At 42.1% G+C, this 21,094-nt stretch overlaps 1 protein-coding gene across 3 annotated transcripts in view; it reads right to left on the bottom strand.

The window, feature by feature from the left end:
• Positions 1-20,952, bottom strand: part of NOC3L (NOC3 like DNA replication regulator) — a 47,871-nt gene extending 26,919 nt beyond the window's left edge. Inside the window, exons 1-16 of one of the 3 annotated variants that reach the window (XM_061635507.1) lie at positions 20,762-20,952; positions 19,830-20,037; positions 17,750-17,867; positions 16,776-16,933; positions 16,621-16,677; positions 15,949-16,076; positions 7,867-8,028; positions 6,759-6,852; positions 5,348-5,523; positions 4,988-5,116; positions 4,570-4,701; positions 2,583-2,663; positions 1,959-2,059; positions 1,201-1,273; positions 1,064-1,127; positions 362-433 (exon numbers count right to left, since the gene is read on the bottom strand). In XM_061635507.1, coding sequence (XP_061491491.1) covers positions 362-433; positions 1,064-1,127; positions 1,201-1,273; positions 1,959-2,059; positions 2,583-2,663; positions 4,570-4,701; positions 4,988-5,116; positions 5,348-5,523; positions 6,759-6,852; positions 7,867-8,028; positions 15,949-16,076; positions 16,621-16,677; positions 16,776-16,933; positions 17,750-17,867; positions 19,830-20,037; positions 20,762-20,770 — 1,762 coding nt within the window. In that variant the 5' untranslated portion in view covers positions 20,771-20,952. The remainder of the gene's footprint in view (positions 1-361; positions 434-1,063; positions 1,128-1,200; positions 1,274-1,958; positions 2,060-2,582; positions 2,664-4,569; positions 4,702-4,987; positions 5,117-5,347; positions 5,524-6,758; positions 6,853-7,866; positions 8,029-15,948; positions 16,077-16,620; positions 16,678-16,775; positions 16,934-17,749; positions 17,868-19,829; positions 20,038-20,761) is intronic. The other 2 variants (XM_061635509.1, XM_061635508.1) reach the window with 2 other exon arrangements.
• Between the last annotated feature and the right edge of the window lie 142 nt (positions 20,953-21,094).

Raw genomic sequence — 21,094 nt, 5'->3', positions numbered from 1 at the left:
AGCGCGATTCATCAGTTAAGAATCACAGCAGTTATTCAGCAAAGCAAGAAACACTGCAGAATTCCACCAAGGATTTATACTGATGGGTTATTTCTGCGCTGAAGGGCCAGAGTATTTATAACAGAGTATAACATAACATTTATGTTGAGAAAATATCAAGAAACATGATTTCAACCTATCTACCATACTATAAAAGGGAGAACTCTAGCTTTGTTATCACTAAACAATTCCAGTTACCAGCAGAAGACCATAACCTGTGGTATTAAATAGGTAATGCCACATCAAATAAAACCCATGAAAGAAATACTGAACATTCAGATAAGAAAACAACTATATTTAACATATTTAAATCAGGAGTTACCTGCATGTAGTTTAAGTAGTGTCTTATAAAGGTGTGTGTAGAACTTCAAAGGATCAATGTTAAGGACATCACCTATCCAAAATAACACCTATTAAGTATGTTTGCTACTCTAATTGTTAAGCAACACACTTCCCCAAGTGGCAAGTTCAGAAGCAATGCTACAGGGTCTGGTTGCCTTTGAAGCCAAGCACACACTGGTTGAGTCTGTGTAATATATAACAAATATACAACCAAAGCCAAATGGAAGAATGCAGATCTCTTAAAAACAAAACAAAACAGGCAGAAGTACTACTGTTCCTGGCTCAGATTCAAACCAAAAGGTGCTTTCTTGCTCTCTCTCGTGCCCCTTCTCAAACTCTATCACATTCCCTTGGATGGAGAGACATTAAAGGCCCTTAACAGACATTAAAGCAGGGGTTCTTAACCTGCAGTCCATGAAGTCCCTGGGCTTCAGGGGTCCATGAAATGGGCACAAAAACAGTCAAGTTCCAATTCAATAAAACAAATTATATTTATTTATTTATGGGAGACCATAGCTTTCATCCAATTCTTAAAGGGATCTGTGACCTGAAAAAGGTTAAGAATCACTACATTAAAGCCTTTTTGTTCTATCTTTGATCATTCAAGCTCCTCGGACAAAACCAGCAACAAGCCCATTCAAGCTAATTACAAAAGCAATTCAATATGAAAATCAAACCTTACCTTGACCAGACAAAATGCGAAAAGCAGAAAGAATACAGTGCAGGCTCTCCCTGTGGTTTAACACCTAAAAGAAGATAAATTAATCAAAGACATAGACCAAAAGGTATTTATCTCAATTAGACAATTGATAAACTTACCCCTGATACAATAAGAGAATGGAGAACAAGCAAAAGGTCATCAAAAAATTCCAGGTTTATGAGGTGGGCAAACCTAAAATCAAAGAGTTACATTTGTGAATTTATAGATTTCTCTATCAAACGCAAAGCATTCCATTGCAATTATATTTATTTTCAAATACAACAATCAAAGAGATGTTCTTAAATAGTCTTCTCTTTTGCAGTAAGATCATTAATCACACTACTTGTCATCACTACAAAAACAGCATTCCATTTCATTTGCCAGCAATCATTCTGAAAACAAAATAGGGTCTAAGCAAAATAGGAAACTCATAAAAGCAACAAATGAGACAGAAACACATGCTTGCTTCTTCTTCTTTTGTAAACTGCTTAGGATTTTTTTTTAAGTAAAACGATATATATACTATTAACTAAAATAAATAAAAATAAAGCACATACAAAACTTTATCAATTTGATATTTTACAACTGAATTGCATTTCAAATGTTTTTATTCTTCCTGTTTTCTTTTACCCTGACTTTTTAATTTAATTTTTCTAAATAATTTGAAGCAATGTATAAAAATGGGTTGCATTTAACTAAGACCACTGATATTAATGGACATGATTAATTTAGATCCATCAATTTTAATTAGCCTACTCCAAGGGATGCAACCCATTTTTCCACACACTTATAAATGAGTTTTCACGTCAATATGAAGTGCCTTATTAGTAACTTTTTAAAAAGAATTAGCACTCAGAAATTACTTTGAAATACTTACTTTGCAAGACCTTCCAAAACAGCAGGCAAAAGGGGAGACTTCTGTGCTTTTTTCAGTATTCGGAAGTAAGTTAAAAATATAATATTCAAGGTTTCTGTGTGCTGTAAGGAAAAGACACACACAGATGAACACGTGTGGAATATTCTGACTTGTTTTTAAGCTCTGTACATACTAACCTGAATTTTGAAGCCATCAATCCAAACTCACTTTAAGTTTCCAAGGAATTAGTTAATTGCTAGCAAAATCAGTTCCTGATTACTGTTATGGGCATTGTGAATTACAATAGATATGGCTATGGACAAACAATACTGTAATTCATAATGCCCTAAACTAGTAATTATTGAACTGCTAGGAATGAACAGCCCACTAGTCTGTTATTACACTCTGTTGTATTGAGCAAAAACAACCACCAACAATAAAGATGAAGGATAAATCCAAGATTGTAGTATCAGCCCTTGTGGTTATTGTGCATGCAGCCCATCCTCATTTTATGCTCAGAAACTCATCATTCCTCACCAGCCACAGCACCAAAGTAAGAATTTGGAACAAGTTTTGCAGGATCTGGTCTCATTTCACTTGTGCATAACAAAATCCCATACACCACATACATGGAGAAATAGTTACCAGCTTCAGTTTTTTCTCCGCACTCTCTGAGGCTTCTGCTTCTAAGAGTTCTCGTTCTAGTTTCTCTTCTGCTTTCTTCCACTGAAAATGTATAAACGTTTTCATAAGACAACAAACATTCTGGCAATATTACAACAATTAATTGTAGTCATTGGGTCAGTTCACATGTAATATTTCTGATCAGGACCATACCACATGGCCCTTCCTCTTATGGATTCCTATTCAGATACAGTAGGGCCCCACTCATACGGTGGGCTACGTTCCAGACTCCTGCTGTAAAGCAAAAACCGCTGTAAAGCGGAACTCATTGAATGGAATGGCATGCGATGCCTGAAAACTGCCATAAAAGCGGAACAAGCGCCATATGAGTGGGGCTTTAGTCTAATTGCGTCTAATTGAGACTGCTGTATTAGTGAATCGCTGTAAAGCGAAGTGCTGTAAAGCGGGGCCCTACTGTAGTTACTTCCTGGTTCAGGCAATCCATATGGTTTGTCATTGCATGCTTGCTCTCAAAACCAGAATTGCAAAACTGGATTGGAATTTTTTTGCCATATTCAGTCATACTTCTACCATGGTTAGTTGCTAAAGAAGCTCTAATTCATACACAATGCTAAGCAGAGATTCTTTGAAAGAAAAACTAAACTCAGCAGAAGCCATTCTCCCAGCCATGCAGGAGGAAGTGAAGGGACTGCATGAGCCCAAGGATACTAAAGTTTGCCCATGTAGCTGTAAACCGTGGTTTAGCTTTACATGTGAACTGGGCCCTTATGTGTAAAGCAACATGAAAAAATAGGAATTGAACTCTTTTCAGCTCTACTGAAAGCCTCTCAATAGCAAAAGGACGAGTGGATCAGCTATAAAAAATCCTTGCAAACACATAACCTGTCCGTATCTGGACAGGGAACATCTTGCTTCAGTTGTCCATGCTCTGGTAACCTCAAGGTTGGACTACTGCAATGCACTATACGTGGGGCTGCCCTTGAAGATGGTTCGGAAACTGCAGCTTGTGCAGAATGCAGCGGCCAGGTTAATAATCGGGACCAAGCGGTCGGAACATGTGACACCAATTCTGGCTGGCTTGCACTGGCTGCCTATACGTTTCCGGGCCCAATTCAAGGTGCTGGTTTTGACCTATAAAGCCTTACACGGCACGGGCCCACAATACCTGGTGGAACGCCTCTCCCGATATGAACCTACCCGGGCACTACGCTCAACATCGAAGGTCCTCCTCCGGGTGCCTACTCAGAAAGACGCCCGGAAGGCGACTACAAGAAAGAGGGCCTTCTCAGTAGCGGCCCCTGAACTATGGAACACCCTTCCTGACGAGGTACGCCTGGCGCCTACTTTACCATCTTTTCGGCGCCAGGTGAAAACCTTCCTCTTTGCCCAGGCATTTTAATATTTTTTAATATCTTAGCATTTTAGTATTTTAGTATTTGTATTTAATGTTGTTTATGTTAGTTATATGTCCTGTCTGTTTGTCTAACTGTTGTTTCGAGGATTTGGTGTTTTTTAAAATGGAATGTAATTATATATCTTCATTGGTTGTACACCGCCCAGAGAGCTTTGCTATGGGCGGTATAAAAATTGAATTAAATAAATAAATAAATAACCAATAAGAAACAATTTGCAGAGATGGGTTTTGCAGTGTGTTAACACATTTGTTATTCAAAATTCTCCACACATGGCTACAAAACGACTGAAAGCCATGAGACATAATTTAGGTGCACCGAATAATTTCAGCAAGTTTAGTGGGGGGTTGTTGTTTAACTTTTTCTCAAATAGCACCTGCTCCCTCACAAATCATAATGCAAGGCACTTCTGAAAGTCCCCTCCAGTTTCAAAAGGGATCTGTCATAGGGAAGTGCTGTTTCAAAGTCTCCTTGGGCCACGGAACTTGTTGCATAGCTCTTAGATCCAGGCCAGAAACAGTTTTAATTTCTAATGAAATTCCAGTGACATGTGCACACTATGGCACAAAAACTACCTTTCTTTGCATCCTTGATAGATTTTTCCTTTTTTCTTTATAAGACATGAACCTCTTCTTTGGTGTGATGTCTTCTGCATCTTTTTTTACTTCTACTTCCTTAATTCTTAGGTGAAGTAATGTCATTAACACCTAAAGAAAATCCACAAGCATTTATTTCTCAAATTCCTTAAAGGCAGAGATCTTGCAGAACATGAAACCACTTGAGATAATTTCTTTCTCTTTCATATATATACACATATATACTTTTCATTCTTGGCAATAAGTCATGATGAACTGAAAGAGTTACATTCAGGACATGTGTTTTTGTTTACAATAATATTTGATACTACTTCAAAAAGGAACAGTAAATATTTAAAGCCCATTTTTAGCTCAGAGAGAGTGAGAGAGCGAGAGCACCCCACATCCAGAAACTTACCTCAGATCTAACATCATAATTGTGGCTTTTCACAAGGCCAGAAATTACCTTCACCACACCAAGTGAGGCAAATCCAAGCTTATCCTGCTTGAAGAGGCTCTTTACTGCATCACAGCACATTTTAGAAATCTGGGAAGTTAGAAGTCTCAGTTTAGGATTTTTGATTTCTACTACACAAGAAAAATATTGTCTATTTAACCAACACTGCTCTCTGGATCAAAAATATAAAATGCCATGAGCACAGATTTTTAACTTAACAGAAAATGAATTATACTTGCTTTGGAATGGCACACAACTGTTTTTGAAAGTCTAAATCTTTCAGCATAATAGCTGCTATCAGAGTCAATATGCTATGCCTACCTGTTTTGCAGTATCATTCATGAGTGGTACAACCAGTACAATAATATTATTGTGGAAGTTGAAGTGAGGCAGGGCCACCAACAGCTCACACAAGCACTTCACAGCAATCTCCGCAAGGCCTTTGTACGCTTTCAGTGAAATCACATTGCTTTTCTTCAGCTTTCTTTGCTTCCAGTCTAAGATAAATATTGTATAAAAACCTGAATATTTTTCCTTCCCGGCTTCTATAATCACTAATATTAATGTCTGTTATCTGAATTTCTTGCCACATGGACACAAAGGGCTTACAATCATATCCTTTTTAATGCTCATTGGCTCCTCATCATAGCTTTTTCTCCTGCTAATTTTTTGGTGTGCTACTTTTTTGAAAGAAGACTTAGCACTGTTGTTCTTTAGTTTTGTCTTCAAAAACTTGGATCCGAGACAAGGAAGCTCTCTTTACTTAATCATTTCCCAGGACACTTAAGACAGTACCAAAGTCACATCTGGGTTGTAGGCATTTGATGTACAAAACAAGACAACAGGGCAAATTGAAAATAGAGAGAACTACAATATATTTACATGCTGTAGTAGTAGATGAGAAAAGGCCATGTTTTCCTAGTGACACTACAAATGTCTATAGTCCAAAGGTATCACTTCAGTGCAGTTAATACAAAATCAAAACTGAACAATTTTAAAATCCAGTATAACGTTTAGCCAACGTAACTTTTTCCTTTAATTTATAGATTGTAGAAATACAAAATTAATTTAAGTCTTGCTTATGAAAATGGACTTTGACATCCTTTCAATTTCATGCTGTTTGGGTAAGACAGGGAATGCCTCTTCCCATAAGGAAACATTTCTAAGACTCTTTGGAGAAGGTGGTGATCGGAGACCCCTAGATATTACAATTTATCATTTTATGTGTTTAAGCCATAAAATCAATGCTTAAACAGGAGTAGATTAAGGTGCAGATCATCTGAGGAAGGAGATTACTGCTCAGTCCCACTCGTCAAAAGATCCATCTGATAACTAGGGAACAGGTGACTTGCATCCCTATCAGGGTGCTAACCTAGGCAGAGAGATTAATACATGTCTACCTCACGGAGGAGGGGAGAAAAAGGGGGGGATGATCCAGTGCTAAAGGGTCCCAGATTACCATGTATGATGTCCAAATTAAGTTTTCCCCCAGACAAACAGAGGGTTAAGCATGTGAAGCTTGCCCATGGCCACCAGACTGGCAACAGCTTTTTTAGGTCTTGGGAAGAAGCCTTTCCCAGGCCAGGTAATTCAAGATCAAAAATGGAGATTCTAGGGACTGAACCTGGGATCTTCTCCATGCTTTGTGTTAGGGCTACCCAAAGCTGCTTATTTTCTACACCAAGATAATTTAAGAGCACATCCCCCTCCACACTCACTCTGTATGGTATACCTTTCACAGATTGCTCCAGATTTTCTAAATAAAACTTGTATTGGCTCACAAGACCTTCTTCAAATTCTCTTAATTTCTGAGTTTCTTTTCTAACCTGTGTATATACAAAGAAATAATGGAAAAATACATTGCCATATATCCACTGTGTGACAACTGCACAGGATTTTAAGTTTCAGAAGATGTCTCTCTACACCACAGACATTCTTTGTGGTAGGGTAAAACCTACTTGTGCAAAACAGAAGGTAGGAATGTACATGATGTCATAGAGGCACCTTTTCCTTCACCTGGAAATACCCTTAGAGTAAAATAAAACCCCAGTCTGAATACCGAAAATCTCTGCTACACAGATAAAGAAAAAAATAAGGAGGGAACCATTTTTAGGGCCCGTGAAAGCTGTTAATGGGGCACATAGCAATAATTCACCTCACACACATCCCTTAGAAGCATCTACTGCCAGGGACACCTTTGCTTCAAAGACAAATGGCTAAAACATGGAGAAAACTGTATTTTTAACTCTCAGGTTTCATTTTAATTTTTATATCTATTTTTATGCTTACATTGTTATGATATACAGTCAGAACTCCAGATTCTTCTTTACTAGACAATGATACATCCACCAGAACTTTATTAAATTTTTATACCCTCCAAGGAGCTCAGGGCTTCAAACATGGTTCCCCTCTGCCCCTTCATTCATCATGAGGTAGGTTAGTCTGACACAGTGACTAGCCCAAGGTCATCCCAGTGAAGTTCTTGGCTGAGTGGGGACTTGAACCTGGATCTCTTCAATCCTATTTCAACAGTCTCACCACTGGCTCTCTCTAACTTAACTCATATTGCAATGAGTAATATACTATTTTCAAGAAGCATTTAGGAAACGCAATTATCCAATAGTTTTGTAAGAAGGGTTAAGTCTTCATGTTTGGTAAACAAAATGCAATTTTTTAACAACTACACTTAAAAACTGTGGGCTACTGAAGAAGTTCAAAACGCAAACCAGCAGAAATCATTTCACAGACAAAAGCACTTATTTTGTCCTCCATATAAATAGCAAGTTGTCTGATCCTCCCAACTTTAGATCAAACAACTCTCAAAACCACTGCAACCTCACCTTTGTGTTTTTCTCTCTCTCAGTTAAAGGCCTGATTTTGTAAGATGGAGTAATATCTTTGAATAGTTCCATCAGAGAAATCATCACCAGCTTCCGCACAATCACAGCCACATTGGGATCTTGTTCCATTAACATTGCACGTAACTCTTTCAGCTTCTTTATCTGCTCAAAGATGACATACCCATGAAATATACACTGGCAAATACAGGTAAACCAAATGAAGTTTATGTACACACTGTTTTTGTAGAGAGGGAAAACTACTACTGCAATCTTTGAAGAATATACAGTAGGGCCCTGCTTTTCGGCGCTCCACTTTTCGGCATTCCACTAATACAGCAGCGCCAGCGGGGCAATCAGCTGTAGCGTGGGGAACTCCAGCTGACAGCGATCAGCTGCAGCATGAGAGCTCCCCGCGCTCCAGCCAACCACGTGCTCCAGCTGATCAGTTGTAGGGCAGGGAGCTAGCATGCTACAGCTGATCGCTGTCAGCTGTAGCGTGGCAGCTGGAGCTCTCCGCGCTACAGCTGATCGCTGTCAGCTGGAGCACGGTGGCTGGAATACAGTAGGGCCCCACTTTCTGGTGGTTTTCGCTTTTCGGTGGGGACCTGGAATGTAACCTGCCGCATGAGTGGGGCCCTACTGTACACACCAAGTCCAAGACCATACTGTACTCTAGATATTCATATAGGTGTAAATTAGTAACGTTATATCTTTACATCAACTCCTGCAACATCATCCATTTTTCATGTAAAGCTTTCAACTTCAATGGATTCATATCTGAGAGAAGAGTCCAAGTTTTCCAAGCACTGCAATCACACCTCCAATGTTTTTTTGCGGTGTTTATGATAGGATTTTAGCTTAATCCAGCATCTACACAATCTGTGAAAAATTAGAACTCAATTAGAACTTTTGCTCAATTAAGACTGATACGCCAGCTGCGCCCGTTCCTTGATTTGTCAGACTTGACTATGGTGACACATGCACTAGTTACATCCCGATTAGACTACTGTAATGCGCTCCACGTGGGGCTGCCCTTGAAGACTGCTCGGAAACTTAAATTGGTACAAAGAGCTGCAGCCAGAATGTTAACTGGTGCTGGACTTAGAGAACATACAACCCCTCTGTTGTACCAGCTCCACTGGCTGCCAATTTGCTTCCGGGCACAATTCAAAGTGCTGGTTTTGACCTATAAAGCCCTATACGGCCTAGGTCCAGGCTATCTGTTAGATTGTATCTCCCCTTATGAACCTGCTCGGCCTTTGAGATCATCTGGTGAGACTCTTCTCACTATTCCACCCTCTTCGCAAGTTTTTCTTGCACAGACACAGCATAGGGCTTTCTCAGTGGCTGTCAGGCCCAGGATGTGACTCAGGAACCAGACCAACGATTGTAGTTAATTCGTGTTTTATTAGGGTAATGTCCAAACAAAGACTGCGTTTTCTCATGAATCAATACAGGGATACAGGTCCTGCGGCATTGGGAGAAAGTTGACAGAGCAAGGGACTTCTTCCCGCCTGTTCTTTAAGAAGGGGCCAAACGGGCGCACAATCTTTCGCTCCTCCTTAACTGCCCCTCAGGTACTGCCCGCCTTCCCCCCCTTCTCTCCTGTCTTTTCAGCTGTCTGCGTGTGCGCGGTGAGGGGGGAAGCATCACCCCCTCCTCTTCTGAAGTTTCCGATTCCAGGATGGGGGATGGGGAGGGGCTGATGGTAAACTGCCTCCCTGCTTTTCGGCTGTGAGCAGCCCTCCCTCTTCCCCCTCTTGCTCTGAGCCTGAAAGAGGGGGAGGCGTGAGAATGTCCAGGGAGGGCTCAGGCTCCCCGTTGCTAAGCGACCTTATCACTGGCAGTTCCTTTGTTTCGTCTTCGCTCCAAAGGGGGGAAGTTCCTCCCCCTTCCCTCTGCCATCCATCCGAATACTCTTCTCCCAACTCTCCGGGATCCAGCTCCCCGGGATTGGGACCCCAGCTCTGCCTTCCGACACCATCCCCCCTCCCAGGCTGTGCCCCCCTCCCCTTGTCTGGCTTGGGACGGTGGGGAAAACGTTGATGGAAAAGTTTTACCAATTCTGGAGCATGCACATCAGCTGCATCTTCCCATGATCTGTCAGCCACCCCATAGCCTTTCCAGTGAATCAAGTACTGCAGCTTGTGGCGTCTGATCCTGGAATCTAAGATCTCCTCAACTTCAAACTCAAGCTGCTCATTTACCAGGAGTGGAGCTCCGGGAGGTTCCTCCAGCCGTAACTCACTGGGAGGGGCAGCTTTCGTTAAGAGGGATCGATGGAACACAGGATATATTTTAAACGTGTCAGGCAGCTTCAGTCGGTACGCCACGGGATTGATTTGAGTTTCTATTTCGAAAGGACCCACCCTCTTGTCTTGTAATTTTCTACATTTGCCCGGCATCTGGAGGAAGCGGGTGGACAGCCATACCTGGTCTCCCGGTTGAAGGGGGGGGGCCCTCCTTCCTGTGCAGGTCAGCAAGTCGCTTGTACTCCGTTTTGGCTTCGTTTAACTGCTGTTTCAGTGTCTGTTGCGCCGCTTGCAATTCCTTAAGGAAGTTCTCAGCTGCCGGTACCAGCATTCCTTCTGAGCTGCTTGGAAAGACTTTAGGATGGAATCCATAATTAGCGAAGAACGGGGTTTGTTGAGTGCTGGAGTGCAGAGAATTGTTGTAGGCGAACTCTGCAAAATGCAAATATGATACCCAGTCAGTCTGTTGATAGGACACATAACTTCGTAAATATCTTTCCAAAACGGCGTTCAAGCGTTCCGTCTGCCCATCTGTCTGGGGGTGATGGGCGGGGGAGAGTTTTAATTCCGTCTGCAACTGTTTCCACATTGCTCTCCAAAATTTGGCTGTGAACTGAGTTCCTCGGTCTGAGACTACGCTGTTTGGCAATCCATGCAGCTGGTAGACTTCTTTTATGAATAACTTGGCCGTTTCTTTAGCCTCTAAGGCCCCTGCACAAGGAAGAAAGTGTGCCATTTTGGTAAGTAGATCCACCACTACTAAGATGGCTGTCATTCCTTGGGACTTGGGTAGATCAGTTATAAAATCCATGGAGAGGTCCTTCCAGGGTTCGTGTGGGACAGGCAACGGTTGTAACAGTCCTGCTGGTGTCCCTGTTTGTGTTTTTGTCCGCAGACAGACAGAGCAGGACTTTACATAACTCTCAATATCCCGACGCATTTTAGGCCACCAGAAGTCCTTGGCCATGTTCTGAATGGTCTTGTAAATCCCAAAGTGTCCCGCTGTGATGGAATCATGACACTGGCGTAGGATTCTGAGCCTTAATTCCCCTTCTGGCACATATCTGGCGGTTTTGAACCATAACAGTCCATTTCTCCAGTGAAAGGTTACTTCTGAGTCTTGACCTTGTCCCGTCTCCTGCTGATATTTTAGCATGTCTGCATCTTCTTGTTGTGCCTTTTTGAGTTCCTCTTCCCATGAAGGCTGGCATACTCCCAACGTTTATTTCTCTGGCGGGATTATGTACTGAGGCTGGTCCTCGGATTCACTTTCTTTGTATTGTGGCTGTCTGGATAAGGCATCCGCTCTCTGGTTTTTGGCTTGGGCATGGTAAGTAATCTGGAAGTTAAACCTAGTGAAGAACTGGGACCATCTTATCTGTCTCTGGTTCAGCTTTCTGGCTGTTTGGAGGCTTTCAAGATTCTTGTGGTCGGAGCGTACTTCAATTCGATGAGAGGTCCCCTCTAGGTATTGTCTCCAGTTTTCAAAAGAGTCCTTGATGGCCAGCAGCTCCTTCTCCCAAACTGTGTAGTTCTTCTCTGCAGGCTTTAACTTCCGAGAGAAGTACGCACAGGGGTGCAGCTCCTTCCCTTCTTGGTCTAATTGTAGCAGGACCCCCCCGATGGCAAAATCTGAAGCATCTGCTTCCACTACGAAAGGGCGGTTCGGATCAGCAAAGCGCAGAATGGGCTCAGTAGCAAACCTTCTCTTCAGCTCCTCAAAGGCCTCGGTGGCGTTCTCTGTCCATTGAAACTTCTTCTTCCCCCTTAAACAGTCAGTCAGAGGAGCTGTTAATTTGGAAAACCCTGGAATGAACTTTCTGTAATAATTGGCAAACCCCAAAAACCGTTGTACATCCTTTTTGGTGACAGGTTGGCCCCAGTCCAATATGCAGCTTACTTTCCCTGGGTCCATCTCCACGCCTTCCGCTGAGATTCGATATCCAAGGAAGTCTAGAGACTTGAGGTCAAATCCACATTTCTCTAATTTAGCATACAGGTGATTTTCTCTCAGTCTCTTCAACACCGTCTTCACATGCTGGCCGTGGTCTTCCTGGTTCTTTGAGAACACCAGGATATCATCTAAGTAACAGATTACATACGTGTCCAACAAGTCTCTAAACACGTCGTTCATGAATTTTTGAAAAATTCCTGGACTTCCACAAAGCCCGAACGGCATGACCAGGTATTCATACTGTCCGTAAGCGGTCAAGAATCCTGTTTTCCATTCATCTCCCTCCTTCATTCTGATCAGATTGTACGCTCCTCTCAAATCCAACTTCGTGAAGATTTTTGCAGAGCGCAGTCGGTCCAGCAACTCTGAGATCAGGGGCAGCGGGTAGCTGTTGGGGATAGTGATCTGGTTCAATGCGCGATAGTCGTTACAGGGTCTGAGTCCCCCCCCCTTCTTTTTCACAAACAATAGTGGCGCTCCAGCAGGGGATTGTGAGGGGCGTATGAATCCTCGCCTCAGGTTTTTATCCAGGAATTCCTTCAGGGCCTCCCTCTCATTCTCTGTGAGAGAGTAGATTCTCCCTGATGGGATGCTGGCTCCTGGCACTAGATCAATCACACAGTCGTAAGGGCGGTGGGGGGGTAAAGTCTCTGCCTCTTTTTCATCAAACAGATCTTTGAATTCTTCATACTTTGGCGGCAGGGTCACTTGCTCGATCTCTTGCACTGCCCCCACTAAGGTGTTCTTGATTCCTTCTGGTTGACAGTTCTCCTGGCAATACTGTGAGGTGAACCACACCACCGCCTCCTTCCAACTTATTTTGGGTTCATGCTTTGCTAGCCAGGGCATTCCCAGAATCACCTCAAAGTTCGAGAGATCTGACACGTATAGCAAAATGAACTCTTCGTGCCCAGGGATTTGAAGTTTCACTTCCTCCGTGGCTTGTGTCACCCCTCCTGACTTCAGGGGTCTCCCATCGATAGTCTCCACAGCTAGGGGAGCATCCAGTTTCCACCGGGAAATTCCATGATGCTTGACTAACTTTGCATCAATAAAATTTGTGGAGGCTCCACTGTCAATTAAGGCAGTGGAATTAAACACCACTCCTCTGGAAGTTGTAATCCGAATAGGCAAGACCAACACCCCCTTTGAGGGAGGTTGGATCGTTGGAGGGCCTTTATACAACGCTGCCCCCAGTCCACCGGCCTGCACGTGGACTGGGTGTTCTAGTTTCCCGACGGCTCGGCTTTCCCCCCTTTCAGTCCACAGTCTCTGGCCACATGGCCCGGCTTTGAACAATAAAAGCATAAACGTTCCCGGCGTCGTCTTTCCTTTTCTTCTTCTGACAGTCTTGACCTAGCCCCTCCCTGTCCCTCAGTTGCATTACCTGCCATCCCTGTAGTGGGAAGGGTCTTGTTGCGGGATGTCGAGGCTGAGTATCTCGGGACCTCCTGCTTCCTTTCCAGGCGCCTTCCTTCCATCCGGTGATCTATCTGTAGGCATAGCCGGATGAGCCCTGGTAGGTCAGCCGGGGGGGGGAGGTCCTGGCCAACTCATCCAGGATTTCAGCATTTAATCCACTCCGGTACATAAACATCAGGGCGGCGTCATTGTAACCAGTTTCCTGGGACAGAATTTTAAAAGCGTTAGTGTACTCGGAAACAGTCCCTTTAGCTTGCTTCAGAGCGCCTAGTTGCCGCGCTACTGTTTCAGCCCTTTGCGGGTCTCGGTCATCTCGGTCATCTCCTGTATAAATCCTCTGTACCTTCCTAAGACAGTATCCTTTCTCACGAGATACGGAGTCACCCATTTTGCAGCTTCTCCCTCCAGGAGGCTAATCACGAAAGCTACATTAGCCCCATCGTCTGGAAATTCCGTGTGCCTGACATCCAGATATAACTCGCATTGAGCCACGAAGGTTGCCAACTGATCACTTTGTCCCGCGTATTTTGGGGGCAATCCAATGGGAACCTTTACTACGGCAGCTGGAGGGGCTGTTCGCATCTGGTCTATCGTGGCCTTCAAGGTTTGATTATCCGTCTTCAGCGCCTTGACTGCTGCTAGCAGGGCTTGAACATCCGTGTGCAAATCAGCTACCTTAGTCCTCAGGAGTTCCACTTCTTCCGTCTCAGAAGTGGGGTTCGTCCCCCCCGCTGCTCCCTTTGACATCTTGTCCCAGCCAAGTGAAGAGAGCGTTGAGGGTGATTTAGGTGGCTCTGTCAAGCTGTCAGGCCCAGGATGTGACTCAGGAACCAGACCAACGATTGTAGTTAATTCGTGTTTTATTAGGGTAATGTCCAAACAAAGACTGCGTTTTCTCATGAATCAATACAGGGATACAGGTCCTGCGGCATTGGGAGAAAGTTGACAGAGCAAGGGACTTCTTCCCGCCTGTTCTTTAAGAAGGGGCCAAACGGGCGCACAATCTTTCGCTCCTCCTTAACTGCCCCTCAGGTACTGCCCGCCTTCCCCCCCTTCTCTCCTGTCTTTTCAGCTGTCTGCGTGTGCGCGGTGAGGGGGGAAGCATCACCCCCTCCTCTTCTGAAGTTTCCGATTCCAGGATGGGGGATAGGGGAGGAGCTGATGGTAAACTGCCTCCCTGCTTTTCGGCTGTGAGCAGCCCTCCCTCTTCCCCCTCTTGCTCTGAGCCTGAAAGAGGGGGAGGCGTGAGAATGTCCAGGGAGGGCTCAGGCTCCCCGTTGCTAAGCGACCTTATCACTGGCAGTTCCTCTGTTTTGTCTTCGCTCCAAAGGGGGGAAGTTCCTCCCCCTTCCCTCTGCCATCCATCCGAATACTCTTCTCCCAACTCTCCGGGATCCAGCTCCCCGGGATTGGGACCCCAGCTCTGCCTTCCGACAGTGGCTGCCCCTGGATTATGGAACTCCCTCCCCAATGAGGTTCGTAACGCTCCCTCGTTATCGTCTTTTCGTGCCCAGTTGAAGACTGTTTTATTTAGACGGGCTTTTAATTAATAATGTTTATCCCTTTTTAATCTATTTTGGATTTAATGTACTTTTAATTGTTTAATTGTATTCTTGTTTGATTTTAATTGTTCTGGTTTTTAATCTAATTATTGTTTTAATTGTAAGCCGCCCTGAGTCTTTGGAGAAGGGCGGGGTATAAATATTTTAAATAAATAAAATAAATAAACCCTTTCAATTCAGGGCAGGAAAGCAGTTTTTATCTTCCCTCAGTGGTTTGGTTTGGTTTTATTTATTTATTTATTTAATTTCTATACTGCCCCATAGCCGAAGCTCTCTGGGCGGTTCACAACAGAATAAAACAACCAATATACAATTTAAAACGACATATAAATTCGGACACTCAAAAAATACAACGGTGAACTGTTAATATACTAAAATACTATAAGTATGACGTGTAAATACAAGATGTTATAATGTAAAAAGATTAACTGATTAAAAAGATTAACGTAATTAAAATGTGTTTAAAATGCCTGGGAGAAGAGGTACGTTTTAACCTGGCGCTGACAGGCCAAATCCCTAAACTGAAGTACTGCCTGTCACTTTGTTTTTAGAGAACAACCTCCTAAAGGAGGACAAAAATGTTGAGGGAAAAAAGAATCAAAGCAAGATTAATAGCATTAATTTAGTTCCATACATAATACATTTTCAATAGCATCCAAGCGTAAGCCTGTAAAAAAAAAGCCTAAGAAAAGGAAATTGTCCCTTCCATTCCATAAAGCAATCACACAAACTGTATAAGCTGACAGCATGGACAACAGCACATAACCGTGACACCTCACTGTGCCAAGCCATAAAATCCAACATTTCTTTCTGTTCTAAATATGCATCTGCATCTTTAACATGAAAAACACATTCTCTCGGCCAGTTTCAGTGCAGTTGTAATGATACTTACATTATTTTCTGGATAAGACAAGATGGCAGATCCTAAGGCAGCTATGTGTATCTTTTTCTCTTGTAGCTTCCTTTTCCTATGAACTAACAGCTCTTCAGCAGTGAGAACAGGCAATGGTTCTTCAAGGGCTGGTGATAAAGAAAAAATGAATTAACATTTTAGATCATATGTGTAGATGTGTGTGCTGTGTGCCCTAGATGTGCTAGAGCTGGAAAGGGTGGGCATTTGTAATGGAGACAAGAATCTTCTGTTGGTATCCCCATCAGCCTTTTTTCAAACTCTTATTCTTAACTTGTAAACAGATCTCTTAGGAGTTGATTGGGCTTCTCAGGGTGGGTGGGGTCATTCAATTATATTAATCCAAGACTTTCAAATAATAGTACAGGCTTCTGTTCTACTTTGCAAGTTGCCTGGATCAGCTTTCAATTCAAATTTGACTCCATAAATGCAACATCTGGAAGTAGTTGAAGTGCAATTTATTTCCTTGGCAGTATTATACTTATTTTACTTGCTCTGTCCAGTAACACACCATGGAACAAAACCCACAAAATGTTCTCTGAGCCAAGTAAGTAATTTACACTAAAATGATTCAAGAACAGTAACACCGTTTGAATGAGGAGTCCATTAATATTTCATCTGTCCAAATGAGTTTTTTTAAAGAACCTTAGTTACCGTGTGCCATTTTCATCTCTTCTGCTGCATCCTCCTCTTCCCCTTCAATACTGGCAACTACAAGAAAAAGCATGCCCTTTAAAAATTCAACAGCGCAAACACTCCAGATCTTAAACAAACTAACAGCTTCCTTGGCAATACTGATTGTGGCTCACCTGGCTTTTCCATGGTCTGTGGAATAATTCCACATTTATCTTTGATGGGAAGCAGATAAATAAGTTCTTTTTCAGACTCAGTCTGCATGCGCCTTGGCTTCTTCTCATACTTCTCAATCACACTCTCATTCTTACGTTTCTTGGCATGGACAGGTTCACTACAGAGTGAAAGATTAATCAGATTCTCATATGAATAATATGTAACTCTTACATTTAAAAATATTTATTTAACAAACAGGACTACAAAGGAACATTTATACTAAAAACATACTTCCAATTTTCTCCATAATGCTACTCCTTTACACTGTTTTTAAAAACTGAACTGGTCAAATCACCTGCCACTGAAGGCTTTTCTAAATGTTGTGGTTAACCAATGGGGCAGATGCAGTTGTCACTAGATTACCCAGCATTTATTGCATTATCAAGTACTTTGTCATTTCATTTTCTGACAACTAGCCCAAGTTAATGGTAAGTTGAGATTCTTTCACCAACAAATACAACTACTGCAGGTGCTCTGCTGTGGAGACAGGGATTCCATTAATGTCACAGGTGCCCTTGACCTCATTTCAAAGCACACTGAAGCTCCTCCTCCCATTACCCATGGTATTGTGAATGCACCATTAAACCTTTACCCTTGCCCCTCCCTCTCCACCCCACCCCTTTTGGAATATGTGAATGCACTCTCTGCAGCAGCTGAGCACATACTTCTGACATTTTTTTAAAAAAAACTGCAATCTGCAGTTACTCTTAATACACAGAGAAGGGGTTATTGCTTAATACGGTTTGGGATAGTAAAACACAAAAGAACAGTAGAGTTAACCCTATACGAAAAAGGCCTTCATCTGTCAAGGCTCTTTGCATTTGAAGTCTGACATGCCTTGTTTACATCAATGTATGCTGAATAAAGTCTCAACAATTAAGCAGACACTGGAAACGTTGCAATATTCACTGCTCCCTGCTTTGCAAGCACCTACTTGGAAGACAGGTCTCTTGTTATAAAAGATGCCTTTTGAGCAAGCTCCTCCATTAATTTCACATCATCTTCATCCATCATATCAAGAGGGAGAATTTCTTCTTCTTCCTCCTCCCTTTCTGCCAAGGCAAATAAAAACAAAATAACTTTAGAGGCACAGAGAGATACACACACAACGTTAAAAAGGGTAGATGGAAATACTATTCTCTTTGTTTTTCTTAAATTGGGGCCACTCAATTAAACTGTGGCACACTAATTTAATTGGGGGGGGAGAGAAGAGCACTTTGAGTACAAACTACCATGTACGTATAATCTAATTCTATTTTTCTACCTCTATATTGCTCTGAAGCAGTATTCAATTTTTTATTTAGTTACATTTTTATCCTGCCCTTTCTCCATGAAGCTTTATATGTACATGGGCAAATGCTAGTTTTTAATTAGGTCAAATACAAACTATACCTCCAACTATTCAGACAAACCTGCAAACTATGGGTTGCCTCAAACCTGGTCTGGAGGAAAGGAGGGAATAGCCACACACAGGAGAGAGCATGATCTCACTGCTCACTCACATAATGCCAAAAAATAATATAGCATTATATCTGAATCATCTCTTTGCTTTGAAATTCAGCTCCTGTCTGATATCCATCTTTGCAGACCTGATTGCTTAGTCAGGATATGATATGGGCTTAGTAAATTATGTCCTGTATTATTAGTGATATCAAGGGCACTATCCATTATGATATTTTTCATTCCACTTGGGATTTCTAATTGTATTGGTGCCATCAGCTAGTGAGGAAAAAAAGATCACATACCCACAGCAACAATATATTATTTGAATGTGGGGAAAATACAGTCACTGAAAGAGACACACATTCCCTTGAGTAAAAACATCTGGATCTCATACAACTAACTGAGCAATTGCAGTATTGCACTACAAACTGATTATCTTGAAAAACCCATGTGAAGACTTTCTACAAATACTATATTTACATACCTTTAACCACTAATGTGATAATCCAAAACTATTACATAGATCATTCAAAACATTATTCATAGTACTGTTACCTTCTACAGGCCTTCTGAATGAGATGCGTTAGAAATTGGGTAGTGCTAAACAATGATTATTAGCCATAATAGCTAATAGTACACCTCTAAATGCCAGATGCTGGAGACAAAAAACAGGGGAGCTGCAGCCACCATGTCCTGTTTGTAAGTTTCCCAGAAGCATCCAACTGGCCAGTTGGAAACAGAATGATGCACTTAACTAAACATTTACAGGGCAATCCTATGCATATCTACCAAAATCCCAGCGGACTTACTACATGGTAAGCAAGTATAGAATTCCAGCCTTACCATGGCATACATTTTCATGGACTTGAGTCCACTTCTTCAGATACAATTGATGACCTGCTGTTATCAGTGTCCATGTTACTTATAATTTATTCCTTCAGTCAGTCAGCTTCATTGTTTGAGAGACTCTGCTCACCAGTATAAGCACTCCCTAAAACTATGATATCAGCATCAAAACATTATGAGAAAATGCTCTGGAGGTTCAGGGGTAAAAACTCTGATAGACTGGATACAATCTACAGAACTTATATTATCCGTCTATCATTTCCAAGGTTTATTTGAACAAACTATGTCACTCACATGCAGATGTCACTCATATGCAGACTGCTTGATTTATTGATATATTTATTTATAATTTATAAAAGTATTTATATATTCCCCTCTCACAAAACATCAGGAGGATGTACAACATAAAAACATTTTAAAACAATGCAAAACAATCATTAAAATGATTGGCTACTCAAAAAAAAAAAGTAAAACAGCTGCACAGGCCTGTGGCCACAGGAAAGCCATCAAGATATGCCTGAAAGTCAAAAGCAAGGATTCTTTTCTTATAGATACTGAATAACTTGACCCATTTTCAAGGCATTGGGTTTTACAATATGAAACATGCTTCCTCCCATTAAGGGTCACAAACTAAAAGGAGACCTCATGTTCAATACCATAGTGACAACCTCAGTATACTCTGGAACTCATGACTTACTTATCTACATCACACACATCAGTCTCACCTGGATACTTTTTCTTATTGTCCTCCAAAGGCACCGGTGTCCTAGACACAACATCTTTGACAGCTTGTCGGAGTTTCCTTTGTTCTTTTCGGTATTTCTTAGCAGTACTCTGCTGCTTGAACTGTTTATTTTTTAATTTGTTGTCAAGTTTTATTTTACTCGTTTTCAACAACTTGCGGAAGCTTGGAACCCGTTTGGTATTTTTTCTCTGGAGGCAATAATTGCTAAGTGAGTTAATCTTTTACATCAGTCTATAACATTCACTAAATCTTTTTTAACTTAAGGCTTCTAACGTTAAGAAGCAGCACAGTATCATGAGGGGTCTTGAAACTCTTAAGAATTCACTAATTACATGGCAATATTAGGCTGTCACACAGAAAAGCAGAATAACTTGATTAAAACCACAAATTCTACTTTTAATAACCCAATCAACAGATGTGGATGAAAAGAGATAAAGGTTAAGAATTCCTAGAGTAATCATCCAAATTTTGTAACTAATTTTGCAAACAAGATAGTTTGTGTATAAATTGTTTTTAAAAAAGCTGCCACTGAAATTCCACAAACACTATTGCCTTAAGCATGCCTAGGATACAACGCTGTACCTATACTAAGAATTCGACATACCCTCCAAAGCCCTCACTACCCCCATCCCTCTCTCCACTCTATTTGCTATAAAACTATCTAAATCACTTGGTTCACATCCCTCTCTTCTTACCTCCTCCCCTTAACAACGAGCGGTATATTTCGCTAAGCCCTATTCCCCACAAACTACGATCCCTTATTTAAGCCTACCCTTAATTCATTCCTCAATTCCACATACTACCCAAGCACCGACTACCCGAGTACCACCACCCCCAACAGATTATGAATCCTGACACAAATCCTCATCCTCCTCACAACCAATCAGCCCGCGACCTCTCTCGCTCTCTCACCGGCTTCATGGTCGAGGGAAGCGAACAAGCGACCGAGAAGACCACTCTCAATTTCGGAACAAACAAACACGCCTCAGACACGCGAGGCGACGGAAGAGCTTTCTCCGTGCAAGGAAGGCCGGAAAGGCCGGCAGACCAGCAGGTTTCTGCTTGCCCACAGCGACCTCTGTCGACAAGGAGGACAAAGGATCTGACACCTATTCGAGATGCGAAACGCGAGAACGAGCAGACTTGTGTGGCACTTCCCAGGGCAGAGCTTGGAAAAGTTACTTTTTTGAACTACAACTTCCATCAGCTGGCTGGGGCTGATGGGAGTTGTAGTTCAAAAAAGTA

Source organism: Rhineura floridana, chromosome 7 (genome assembly GCF_030035675.1).
Source record: "Rhineura floridana isolate rRhiFlo1 chromosome 7, rRhiFlo1.hap2, whole genome shotgun sequence".
Classification (NCBI taxonomy): domain Eukaryota; kingdom Metazoa; phylum Chordata; class Lepidosauria; order Squamata; family Rhineuridae; genus Rhineura; species Rhineura floridana.
This window is presented reverse-complemented; position numbering and strand designations above follow the sequence as displayed.